The sequence below is a fragment of the Lactuca saligna genome, chromosome 4, assembly GCF_052625555.1.
Source record: "Lactuca saligna cultivar CGN05327 chromosome 4, ASM5262555v1, whole genome shotgun sequence".
In the NCBI taxonomy this organism is placed as follows: Eukaryota; Viridiplantae; Streptophyta; class Magnoliopsida; order Asterales; family Asteraceae; genus Lactuca; species Lactuca saligna.
Genome location: NC_136420.1, coordinates 229,841,279 through 229,852,943, shown reverse-complemented (window position 1 = coordinate 229,852,943; position 11,665 = coordinate 229,841,279). Strand labels below are relative to the sequence as shown.

The 11,665-nt window shown below is 37.2% G+C and overlaps 3 protein-coding genes across 3 annotated transcripts; all 3 read right to left on the bottom strand.

Moving 5' to 3' along the window:
* Positions 1-223: 223 nt before the first annotated feature.
* On the bottom strand, positions 224-2,050 carry LOC145043377 (cytochrome P450 81Q32-like). The gene is made up of 2 exons (XM_078992013.1): positions 1,040-2,050; positions 224-905 (listed from the first exon to the last, which is right to left on the bottom strand). Exons 1-2 carry the CDS (start codon positions 1,910-1,912, stop codon positions 291-293), a joined length of 1,488 nt encoding a protein of 495 aa, XP_078848139.1. The 5' UTR covers positions 1,913-2,050; the 3' UTR covers positions 224-290.
* A 2,515-nt stretch (positions 2,051-4,565) lies between these two features.
* LOC145040518 (uncharacterized) lies at positions 4,566-5,198 on the bottom strand. The gene has a single exon (XM_078988432.1). It carries the CDS (start codon positions 5,196-5,198, stop codon positions 4,566-4,568), a length of 633 nt encoding a protein of 210 aa, XP_078844558.1.
* A 3-nt stretch (positions 5,199-5,201) lies between these two features.
* LOC145040517 (uncharacterized) lies at positions 5,202-6,789 on the bottom strand. The gene is made up of 3 exons (XM_078988431.1): positions 5,725-6,789; positions 5,394-5,643; positions 5,202-5,314 (listed from the first exon to the last, which is right to left on the bottom strand). Exons 1-3 carry the CDS (start codon positions 6,787-6,789, stop codon positions 5,202-5,204), a joined length of 1,428 nt encoding a protein of 475 aa, XP_078844557.1.
* Between the last annotated feature and the right edge of the window lie 4,876 nt (positions 6,790-11,665).

Sequence of the window (11,665 nt, the reverse complement as noted above, 5' to 3'; positions counted from 1 at the left end):
TAAAACATATATTATATTCAATTTTATTTATGTATCAGTAGAAATCATTCAAACGATTACGATTATAAAGTTATAATAGATATATATATTATCATATAATTCAAAATAATCAATATATTGTATCAATTTAGTATAAAAATTATTATATCAAATTTAACAATAATGTTACTGTTATATTTAAAAAGAAAATATATATTTATAAAATCTTCAACTATATATGTGATTCTGCGCAAAAGGATATTTCGGGTTAACTTTGACTTTAAGTTGCCAAGACAACCTTCTTTATAAGTTTACATTTTTAAAGCTATTAAATTGTGTGTTACAGGACGTGGTCTACAATTGACTAGTAAAGGTTGAGCCTTGGGCATGGTGAGCCCAGGACCTTCTCTCATGTCAACCATCTCTTCACTAATCCGCTCCCAATCGAAACACTGTATCAGTAACCCTAACGTCAACCCAACCATACGCATCGCCAAACCTTCTCCTGGACAACTTCTCCTTCCAGACCCAAATGGCATGAATCTAAACCCATCTTTTGTTCCTTCGAACCTTTCTGGGTAAAACCTTTCAGGGTCACTCCAGAGCTTGGGGTCATGATGCATGGCCCATTGATTGACTAGTAGCATTGTCCCACGTGGGATATGATAGCCTCCGACCACACAATCTCCCGATGACTCATGAGGTACTAGTAATGGGAGTGGAGGATACATACGCAAAGTCTCGTTCACAATACAACGGATATAAGGTAATTTGCTCATGTCTGATTCGTTAACAAGACAGTCCTTCCCCACAACACTGTCGATTTCCTTCTGTGCCTTCTTTATAACATGTGGATGGTTGACCAGAAGGGAAAGAGCCCATTCCATTGTCGTGCCAGAAGTATCAGTTCCAGCTGTTAACAGATTCTAAACATCAACAAGAATTAGTAAAGGGTTTCCCAAACATATAGCATATCATGTTCAGAGATGCTTAAGTTAAAGACATGATAAATAATTAAATATAACTGTAAAGTGGTAGGGAATCTGTTAATTATATTTACCAGCACAAAGCCTCTAATAACTTCATCAGTGTAGTACTCCGGATCAGTTTTTTGTAGCTGCAATAGCACTTTAATCATTGTGTTCTTGTTTTCGGGTTCAATCCCATCCACTCTACGATGTTGCTCGATCAAAACTTGAAAGAAAGCGTCTCTCTTTTTCTGCAACTCAATCATCTTCCTTTCCAACCCTTTCGTTCCAACCCATCTCATAATGGGCAAGTGATCCCCTAAATTCGAAGTATCTGCAACCAGAACACTCTCCTTAACAATCTCCTGGAACTGTTTGCCTTCTTCCTTCATATCTCCGCCGAAATATCTCTTCCCCGATATCATCCTCATCATCACGTTCAGCGTCATCTCCTGCAAAACCGACTTGAAGTTTACCGGCGAAGAACTTTCGGAGATCAGCTTACGTATAAGAAGTCTTCCTTCGTCAGCGCGTATGTCATGGAATTCGTTTAGGCGATGAGATGAGAAGATCTCGATGGAGGAGATCCGGCGAAGGTTGCGCCAGTGGTCGCCGTATGGTGCCCAGCCTATGCTGGTGTAGTTGTCGCCAAGAATCTTGCCGACGAGAAAGCGAGGGCGGTTGGCGAAGATGACATCGTTCTTAGTGAAACATTCTTCGGCAGCGGCAGGGGAGGAGATGACTAAGACGCGGCGGGATCCAAAGCGGATGAGCAGGATTGGGCCGTGTTTGGCGGAGATTGTGGCCAATGTCCTGTACAGGGGTTTCTTCAAAAGGTGCAGGTGGCCGATTACAGGGAGGGTTGGAAAGAGAGTCGGCGGGAGGTTGGAAAATTTCCTGCGGAAGTATGAGGAGAAGAGAAATGAAGCGACAAGTAGTGCGATGACGACGAAGAGATACTCCATTGTGGCTAAAATCCAGAAGTGAGTTTGGATGGAGTTCTTATTAGGAGCGGCTTATGTTGAGAATGTAGGAGAAATGATATTTGGTCTTCCCATTTTGGTCTGGAAGGATGTAGCATGCCAGGTTAGACCGTGAAGCATGTCTTGTGACTTTTGTCATAAGTTGCATCTAATTAGACCCTCTTTATAATCTTAATGGACCCCATAATCATTATTTTGCTTTTTTTCTTAAATAAACTAATTATCACATTATAATTACTTTCTTAATATCTATCATTATATAATAATTTCATAACTTTTATATGTAATTATTAACTCATTAAAAAAGAAAAATAAAGTTAAACTTATTTTAAAACATTTAACACTAAAAAAAACTTATTTATATAAAATTGTTAAAAAAATGTTAAAAATATATCTTTTTTAAAACACCCACTTTTTTAACAAAATGCAACTTTCGTCTAAAAAATGTCTGATGTTTCTAAACCCATGTTAATATCTTTCAAACCCTAATCCAACCCAACCACCCATAAATTAAAAAATAAACCCTAAAAAAGTAAACTCTCATAAACCGCTATCACTCTATCGTCCCCTCACAACTATAGCAACCTCTACGGCTCCACCATCCCCACCTTCGGCCGACCAAGAGCCACCATCTCTAACAACGCAAGTGACGACAATTATTGGCGAAGAATGTCGAAACACCACCTCCGATCTGCATCACCTCTCTCTTTACCTCCATCGTCGGCCGACCAAATGTCACCGTAATTGCAGTTAACGGCGGAGGTGGTGGACGTCAGTTAACGACGACAGTTAGCCTCTCTCTCTCTCTCTCTCTCTCAACCACACTTTGATGGTCGATGGTAGCTCGTAAAAAGGTGGGTTAGGCGGTGGTGGGATATGGTGGAAACTCGACAGGTGGTCGGACCACTGCCTATCGATTTGTTTCTCTCTCGCTCACTCTCTATCTGTTATGACGGGTGTGGCAGAAGCACCACCAGTGGTAACGGCGGTTTATTGGAGGTGCTAGGTTGTCAGAGCTGGTGGATAACAAAAGTTGGTCAAAAACCAATTTACAAGAAATTGTATTTTACCTCATGTTAAGAGAATATATTTCCCAATAAATTTTGATCTTAATAATCTTTATAGTTTTATATAAATTATGATGGATCCATATATTTATCAATCGCATACTGAAATTATATATATAAAAAAAAAAGTTAGAAGTAAAAAAGAAAAATAAACCTGAACTTAAAAAGTGGTAATTTCCAAGTAATTGAAAAAATCTAAAAATAAAAGGGTACTCAACCTAAAATATCGTACAATTTCTAGGTAACTGAAAAAAAAATGTGAAAAAGTTGTTTTTACCTAAACTCATAATTAGGGGGTCTTATGAGAAAATGTAGGGTACCCTTATTATAATTTAGACAAAACTGCGAATTTGGTCCTTCTGGTTTGCCAAAACCTTTGGATGGGGTTCAAATAGTTTCCAGCTTGCACCAAAGGTCCAAAATCAAGGTTTTCTTGGGTTTTTAGTCTATTCCGTCATTGACCGTTTGTTTGGGGCCGTTAGTGCCTTCACGTGCCCTCCATGTGAGGGCATTTTGGTCATTTTAGGTACTTATTTTAAATAATATCATATTTCTCCCTTATATACATATACGCAATCCTCTTCCTCTTCTTCATTTTTATTTACAGAGAAGAATCCTCTTCCTCTTCTCTTCTACTTCGTCTCTTCTTCTTCATCTCTCGTCTACTTCTACTGCTACGAGATTCAAAAATGGTGCTCTGCTTCTGTGGGAATGTTGCTGTTGTGCGAACCTCATGGACTTCACGAAACCCTGGTCGTCGTTTCTATGCATGCCCTAAAATGGTTAGCAAACTCATATTAGGTTATGATATTTCGGTAGTTATGCAATAACTCTTCTCCTTTAATGTATTCTTGTAGGGATCCAGATGTGCATTTTTGGGGTGGTTCGATCCCCCTATGTGTCAAAGATCAACTGTTATCATACCAGGACTGTTGAGAACAATGAATAGGTATGAGGTTGAAGTGGGCCAGCTGAAGATGTGTTTGCTTGTCTCGTGGGTTTTGTTTCTGTTGTTTGTGCTGTTTTGGAAATAGGAATTAGAGGTTAGGACTTTTTTGTTGGTAGTAACCACTTAAAAATGTTGTCTTTTGGTGCTAGAAGGTTTAATTGTGGTTTATATATGTTTTTGTTGGTAGTAAACACTTAAAAGTGTTATCTTTTGGATCATTGTATATGTAATGCTTTTATGATAATGGGAAGTGTAATGGTTTTATCCTTTTATGAATATGAAATTATAAAGGTTTGATCTTGACATGATATGCAAGTGTAATGGTTTTGTCTCTTCCTTTTGAATATGCAATTGTAATGGTTTTATATGCATACATTAAGTACATTGCCATAACATCTTCAGGCTTTGACAGTACAACATAAACTAATAACAAACAACATTACTAAAAGGGGACCATAACAGATAAATGTCAAAACACAATCATTACCAACAAAGGGCATTAAAGTACATTATCAAAATGGCATCAAAGTACATTATCAAAATGGAACAAAAAAAAGGCAACAAAGTACCAACTAAAGTGCATTAACAAGTCTTGACAAACATAAAAAGTACTTAAACATCAATTCCCATCTTTGGCCTTGCAGGTCCTGGCATTATGACCCTTTTGCTTACACTTACTACATGTCACAGTCAAAAACTTCCTGCTCAGTGATTGAGTTTCATTATCATTTTGACTTTGACTGTTTGCTTGCCTCTTACGTTGCTGGATTTCAATCCTTTCCTCTGCTGTAATCCTTCTTTTCTTTTTTGGCCTGCCTATAGCTTTGTTGTGTGGTGGAGGCACAAGAGTTGTTGGGCAGTCACTCTTAGGCCACATGGCTCTACCTTTGATAGGCTCCACCTTGAAGGAGTACATCTCTTTCCATGTATCAAGCCAATACACCTTATGCACATAGGTGTATAGTTCTCCCACCTTTTCATTGTTGTCTGCCATTTCATTTAGGCTTGCAATAGCATGTTTGCAAGGAATTCCAGTAAGCTCCCATTTTCTACAACTACACTCCCTTTTCTCCATGTCCACCACATGTTGATCATTCCATGGACCTTTAACCTGATACTTTTGTCCCCCATTCCATCGTGCATGATACTTACTAGCTAGTGTTGTGTTTGCTTCCAAAATCCTAGTACCAGTTGGAGTTAATGGACCTTGACACTTGTTTAACACCTTCATCACATTGCATACTCTCTTCATAAGTTACTCTCTGATGAACTCCAAACAACTGATAATGGGTTTGTCTCTCCCTTTTACAAGTTTGCTATTGAACACTTCACAAAGGTTATTCAATAACATGTCTGAAATTGCCCTTCCTAATAGTTCATTAACAAAACAATAGTTAGTGTATATCTATACTACAATAAAAAATAAGACAACAAATTGAGAAAATACCAGAAAAATGACTTCTAGCCCAATGATGTGGAGGGATTTTCAAGAGCCATTGATATGCTTCTATGTCATAATTCCTTAGCTCTACCATTACAGCTTCAAACTCTGGTATGGTGGTGGCTGTAGCACACCTCCAAAAATACTCCTTGTACTCTGTAGTCTTAAATAACATCCTCATGTTCTGGTATATGTGTCTAATACAGAACCTGTGTTCTGCATTAGGGAACAATTGTTCTATGGCTGGTAGAAGACCCTGTTGTCACCAAAACAAAATAAGAAATTATCATTAGTTTGTAATGAAACTAGTATGCAATATTAAATGTAACTATAGTACCTTCTGTCTATCACTGATAAAGGTGAAGTTGGAATTTGAATACAAGTCAAGATCTTCTGCAAGACACTGAAGAAACCATTTCCAACTTGAAGTGTTTTCACTTTCAGCAACAGCATATGCCAATGGGTAGGTTCCATTGTTGGAATCAACACCAACTGCACTTAGTATTTGACCTGGGAAAGGTCCCTTCATGAAGGCTCCATCTAAGCCTAAAAATTCTCTCAAACCTGCCTTAAAACCTTTCTTCAAAGGACCTAAACACACGTATATCCTTCTGAATTGCCTGGTTGGGGATGAAACCACAGGTTCTGAAACCACATCAATCTTTACAGTTGTACCTTCATTTGTCTTTTGTAGCTCTAGTACATAGTCTCTCAAAGCTGCATATTGCTTTACGTAATCCCCTGCAACATTTTTGGTGGCTAATGCTTTTGCCCTAAATGCTTTCTCTTCTGAAATACTAACTCCATAAGTTGATTGGAGTTGCTCTTGTAGGGCACGAACAGGCAGTCCAGGATTAGCTTCAATCTGATCCATAATACGTTTAGAAAGAAATGTTGCTGTGCAAGATCTGATTTTTCGTGTTTGGAGGCAGATGTGTTTCTGATTATACGTCTTAATAAACCAATAGTCCTGTTCACTTGACCTAGATGCATGAAGTTTCCATGTGCATTTAACTTTATCTGAGTTTACATCTTTACCCTTTACCTTTTTCCCAGAGGTAGGTCCACCTACCCCACTTGCATTTAAAACTACAGTTCCATCACAAACAGCTGTTAATCTACTCTTGTCGTTTTTTGTGAATGAGATATTCCTCCTTGTCTCTAAAGCATGCAGGTCAATTTTATCTTTCAATTCTTTCTTGGCTTTATATTTCTGCCCAATATGAAAAGCTACCTTGTGCACCTCACCAGCAGAACATAAGGTTTGTTTCCCCAGCTCTTTGATCATTTCTCTTCTTTTCCTGTTGTCCCCTGAGTCATCACTTAGTGAATCCCACTCGTCATTGTCAATTACCTCCAAATCATCTTCTTCAACACTATCTTCATTTCTTTGACCACCCATTCTTTAACATCCATTGAACTCTGCTTCTATATCAACATTTAGATTGAAATCCTCCATGTCAACGTCAACATCTTCAATTATGTTGTCCTCATCAATCATAAAGTCACTATCTTCATCTTCACTGTTTTGATTCTCAAACTCAATGTCATCAGGCTCCTCTTGTCTGCACTCATCATTGAAAGGAATATTATCTTGGCCTTCAAACCCATTAAATGGGATGCTATCTTCGTCTTCAAACCCTTCAAAAGGTTGAAAGTTTGTCATTAACTCATCATCTATGTTGATGTTAGTTGAAAATTCATTGACTCCTTGAGGATCATTATCCATGACAACTCTATACCCCTCATCTGCAAATCCTTCTACACCCTCACCATTGGATTTGTTCACATCAAGTTCTTCATTCACATCAATCTCTTTGTTTAACTCTTTTTCTGCATCAACTACAACAAATTCATCTACAAATCCTTCTACACCCTTACCCTTATCAACTTCACCACTTGCCATTGTTTTTTCAGCACCTTCCCAATCCAATTTAAGCATTCTACTACAAGACGATGCCCCTTTACTATGTTTCCAACCTTTAGACCTACTAAATTCAGGTGATGCTGATTTGTATAAGGTTAATGCTAACCCTAAATCACCCTCACCAACATCAATTTGGATTGGAGTTACCACTTCATGAGCAACTACAGGTGATGAGGGTCTAATGCAATCCTGCTTCTCCATGTCTTCTATTATAACCCTTTTTGGACCAGTTGGGGACATAAAATATGTAAGCAAGTTCGTTTGACCATGCTCTGTGTACACTTTAATCATTTTGTTATTATGGGTAACATATCGTGAGAGATTATGCACATCATCATCGTTACCTAATGCTCAGAGTCCAAAGTCAAATCCTTCATTAGGCAAACGGAAATGGTAATACATGATTTCAGTACCATCATACCCTAATTCTCTCATCATCGAGTCTAGTTCATGAACAGAAAATTCATCAATGTCGACAACATCAAAGTACCTTACTTGGCCATTAATATACTTGATATTTGGAAACTTTGTGAAACTCCCTCCGTGATGAAGTTCAATAGAGAATATGTTGGGGTAACCATCTTCAAAACAGAAAGAGACGATTATTAGTTAGAGTTTTTCAAAGTTTGAAGCTTGATCATAAAATACAGAGTTTTTCTAAGTTTGAATCTTACCATAAACTTCTTGAACGTTGACAATCTCTCCAACATTTCTAAGTCCCCACATTTTCAAAGTTTCAGATGATCGTTAGGGTTTTTGCGTTTGAATCAAGAGGTATGAGTAGAAGACGAAGGAGTGAGGAATGAGTAGAAGACGAAGGAGTGAGTACAGTCTGAACTCTTATTAATTGAAGTGGCGGCAACGGAGGCTGACCTAAAATGACCAAAATGCCCTCACATGGAGGGCACGTGAAGGCACTAACGGCCCCAAACAAACGGTCAATGACGGAATGGACTAAAAACCCAAGAAAACCTTGATTTTGGACCTTTGGTGCAAGCTGGAAACTATTTGGACCCCATCCAAAGGTTTTGGCAAACCACAAGGACCAAATTCGCAGTTTTGTCTATAATTTAAGTTAGAATTTGGTACCTAAATATGTGTCCGCCTCATATCTCAATAAATATCATATTTGTCTTTCTTAATAATTTTTAATATCATATATACCTAATTTTTTTTTTTTTTTTTTTTTAATTTTTGTTGATTTATAATTTTTTTTATAATCTAAAGTAATTATAATTGAAAAAACATATGAAAAGGACAATAATGCCCTTTTGCTTCTAAATTCCAATACATCTCAGATCACACACGTTAATTTACTTTCGCAGCATCCTACTACTTACGATCTCAGCACATCCTCCTATATCCCTGTTGCTGCATCTTCCTTCTTGAAATCACACACATCATGCATCAGGTAATTGACAAGATTAGCAACGAAAAGTTCTGTTTCATTCATCAGGTCCTCGGTTTGTGATGATGACTCTTAATGGATGTAGTATCTATTCTTTTAGACGTGAACATAAAGCAACTTTGTTTTCAGTATCCAAGATTTTTTCCATCATCTTTCTGTATAAACAAGTCCAAGCTTCAGTACCATTTCACACTATTAGAGATTCTTCCATATGCAATCTGAATAAAAACAAGATAACCTATTCATTTCAAACATCAATCAAAATAAAATAGTATTGTGAAGTCAATTTGAGTATATACACTTGGATATTGCAGTATTTGGAGATCTTTAAATTATGAGAATTTTCTGATCAATGCATTGCATTTGAAGCAAACTATGAAATGGACTCATTAAATTATCAATCGTAATAATAGCTTTTTTAACATCGAATATGTCTGCTAAGAGCATATGAACGATCATCTTCCTTAGTGGCAAGCTGACAACTAAACAATTCATCAACAATTTCTTCTGAAATAGAAGTAAACCCTTTTTTGCTCTCATATCTAGGCCCTGCTAACTCAAGTTCACAACTTATACAAGATTTAAGTCGGATAAATACGAAATATAACGAAAAAGTGGACTTTGTCAGATTAGAATATAAAAAGATCTTTTTATGGTAAACAATATATTTAATAATAAATGAAGTTTCTCTATGCTTTCAACGATCGACAAAGGCGATAGTTTTCACCCACAGCATGACACAATCAAATATTATAGAGGGCAACGGGGAGCAACGAGGTCAGGGAAGGTTGTTGGAGTAAAGGCTGGATGAATGAGAAATATAAGGAAAAAGTGGTGTAGTTGTTGGATTGCATATTAATTTAGAAAAACATTCGGTTTTATCAAGGTTAATATCTATGCAATTAGTGAAATGTTATTCAGATTGTGAAGCCTTAGAGCATTGGGTATGGGCAACAAGGTGCAACACCAAGTTGTGCCACCTCAAATGCCACATAAGCTAATGGTGTTATGATACAAATTGAGAAATGGACAACAAGATGCAACACCAACTTTTTGAAAATAAATATTTTTTTTCTTTTTCTTTTTACTATTTTGTTTTTTTTTTACTTTTTTTTTTTGCTTTCGTTTATTTTTCTTTTTGTTTTTTTTAATAACTAATATATTTTTTATAAAACATATAATTTTAAAAACAAAAAAAAGACATAATATTTAAAATCTAAAATTCCAATTACAATTAAAAAAAACATAATTTTAAACCTAAATTAATAACTAAAATACCATTCAAATTACTACTAAAACCACACCAATCCTAATTAATCCAAATATTTTTTCCTAATTTATTCCTTCATCGCTTGTAGCACCGCTAGATTAGCAGACGCTAAACCCTCCTCACTTGTCCGAAGAATTGACAACTGATGTGTCATTAGTTCCCTCTCTTTTTGTTCCTGCTTCTCTCGTGCCTGCCTTTCCAGGAACTCCAAATGACGACGTTTCAACTCATTTTTTTCTTTTATTAATAAATTGTGCTCGTCGAATTTGGCTCTCATTTCCGCCGCATCTTTTGCTCTCGTCTCCACCTCCTCAGCATGCCTTGCAGCACGCCTCGCTTTTTCGCATCTGGGCGGTCGTCGTGGTGGGGCTATCTCTTGGATACCATCCGAGATCTCATCGTCATCGGCGTTTAGGTCGATGTTAGTCCGTGCGTCCGACACGTCGACCGAGCTAGAATTGCGATGTAGGCATTTTATTCCACTTTGGATCAGCTCGCAACAATTCCCATGATTTTTCAAAGTCGAAAACATGACCCATTTCGACCCGATATTGTTCCTTAGCCGATTTGAACAAATCGAAGTCGTTGGTTCCGCTTTGTTGTTGCGCCTCAAGCCGGTTGTAAATACCGTTGAATTTGCTGCACAACTTAGTTATCATACCCCATTTGTTGTTCAACATGTCATTATTGCGATACAGATTTTTCTTTAAAATAGCGTGAAACTTGTCGAGCACCGCCCCCAATAAGCTCCTTTTTTCATTCCATTTCCGCGAAGTTCGTCCTTTAAAGTAGCACGCCAAGCCGCTGTCAAAGCGTATTCCTCCTCCTGTGTCCACCATTGTGGAATGTCTGCATTTTCAGATTCCACCGCTATTGATTTCCCTTTTGATTTTCCTTTCCCTTTCCCTTTCTTACTACTTCCCGCTTCCACTTGAACCGATGGTTGTGTTGTAGGCGATGGTTGATTGGTTGTTTGTTGCATCGAACCAAAAGTAGAGAAAAGATTTTGTTGTAAATTTGGGTTTTGACCAAATTGATTTTGTTGAACATAAGGTGAGTTGGGAAATTGCAGTGGCGGTGAAGCAGGATTGAAAGTGGCACCTTGGTATGGGATTTGTGGTGAACCTTGAGACGACAAAAGGTTGAAATAATTTTCATACCCCGCAAATCTGAGAGACGAGTTTGTGTTTGGGTTTGATGATGGAGGGGGGATGTTTGGGTTTTGCTCCATTTTTTGAAATTTTAATGAAAAATGTGTATAAGATATAAAGAGAATGAGAGAAAGGTATATAAAAATTTGAAATAAATTTTATATATATATATATATATATATATATATATATATATATATATATATATATATATATATATATATAAATGGTAAAAAAGTAAGTTTTTTTTTTTTTTTTTTTTTTTTTTTTTTTTTTTTTTGAGATTGACCGTTATCAAACGGTATAATATGGCAACGGCTAAATTTGGTGCGTCGTATTTCGTTTCCATGACAACGAGATCCGAACGACGAGATGCAACAACTTGGGGGGGGGGGGGTGTTCCCCACGTTATGACGGCATCGCGGACCACCACGTCATTCTCGTTGCTCCTCGTCGAGATCCATACCAGTTCGCTCTTAGGAACTAAAGGAAAAGAAAATCGGGTGACGGTTTGATACGAAA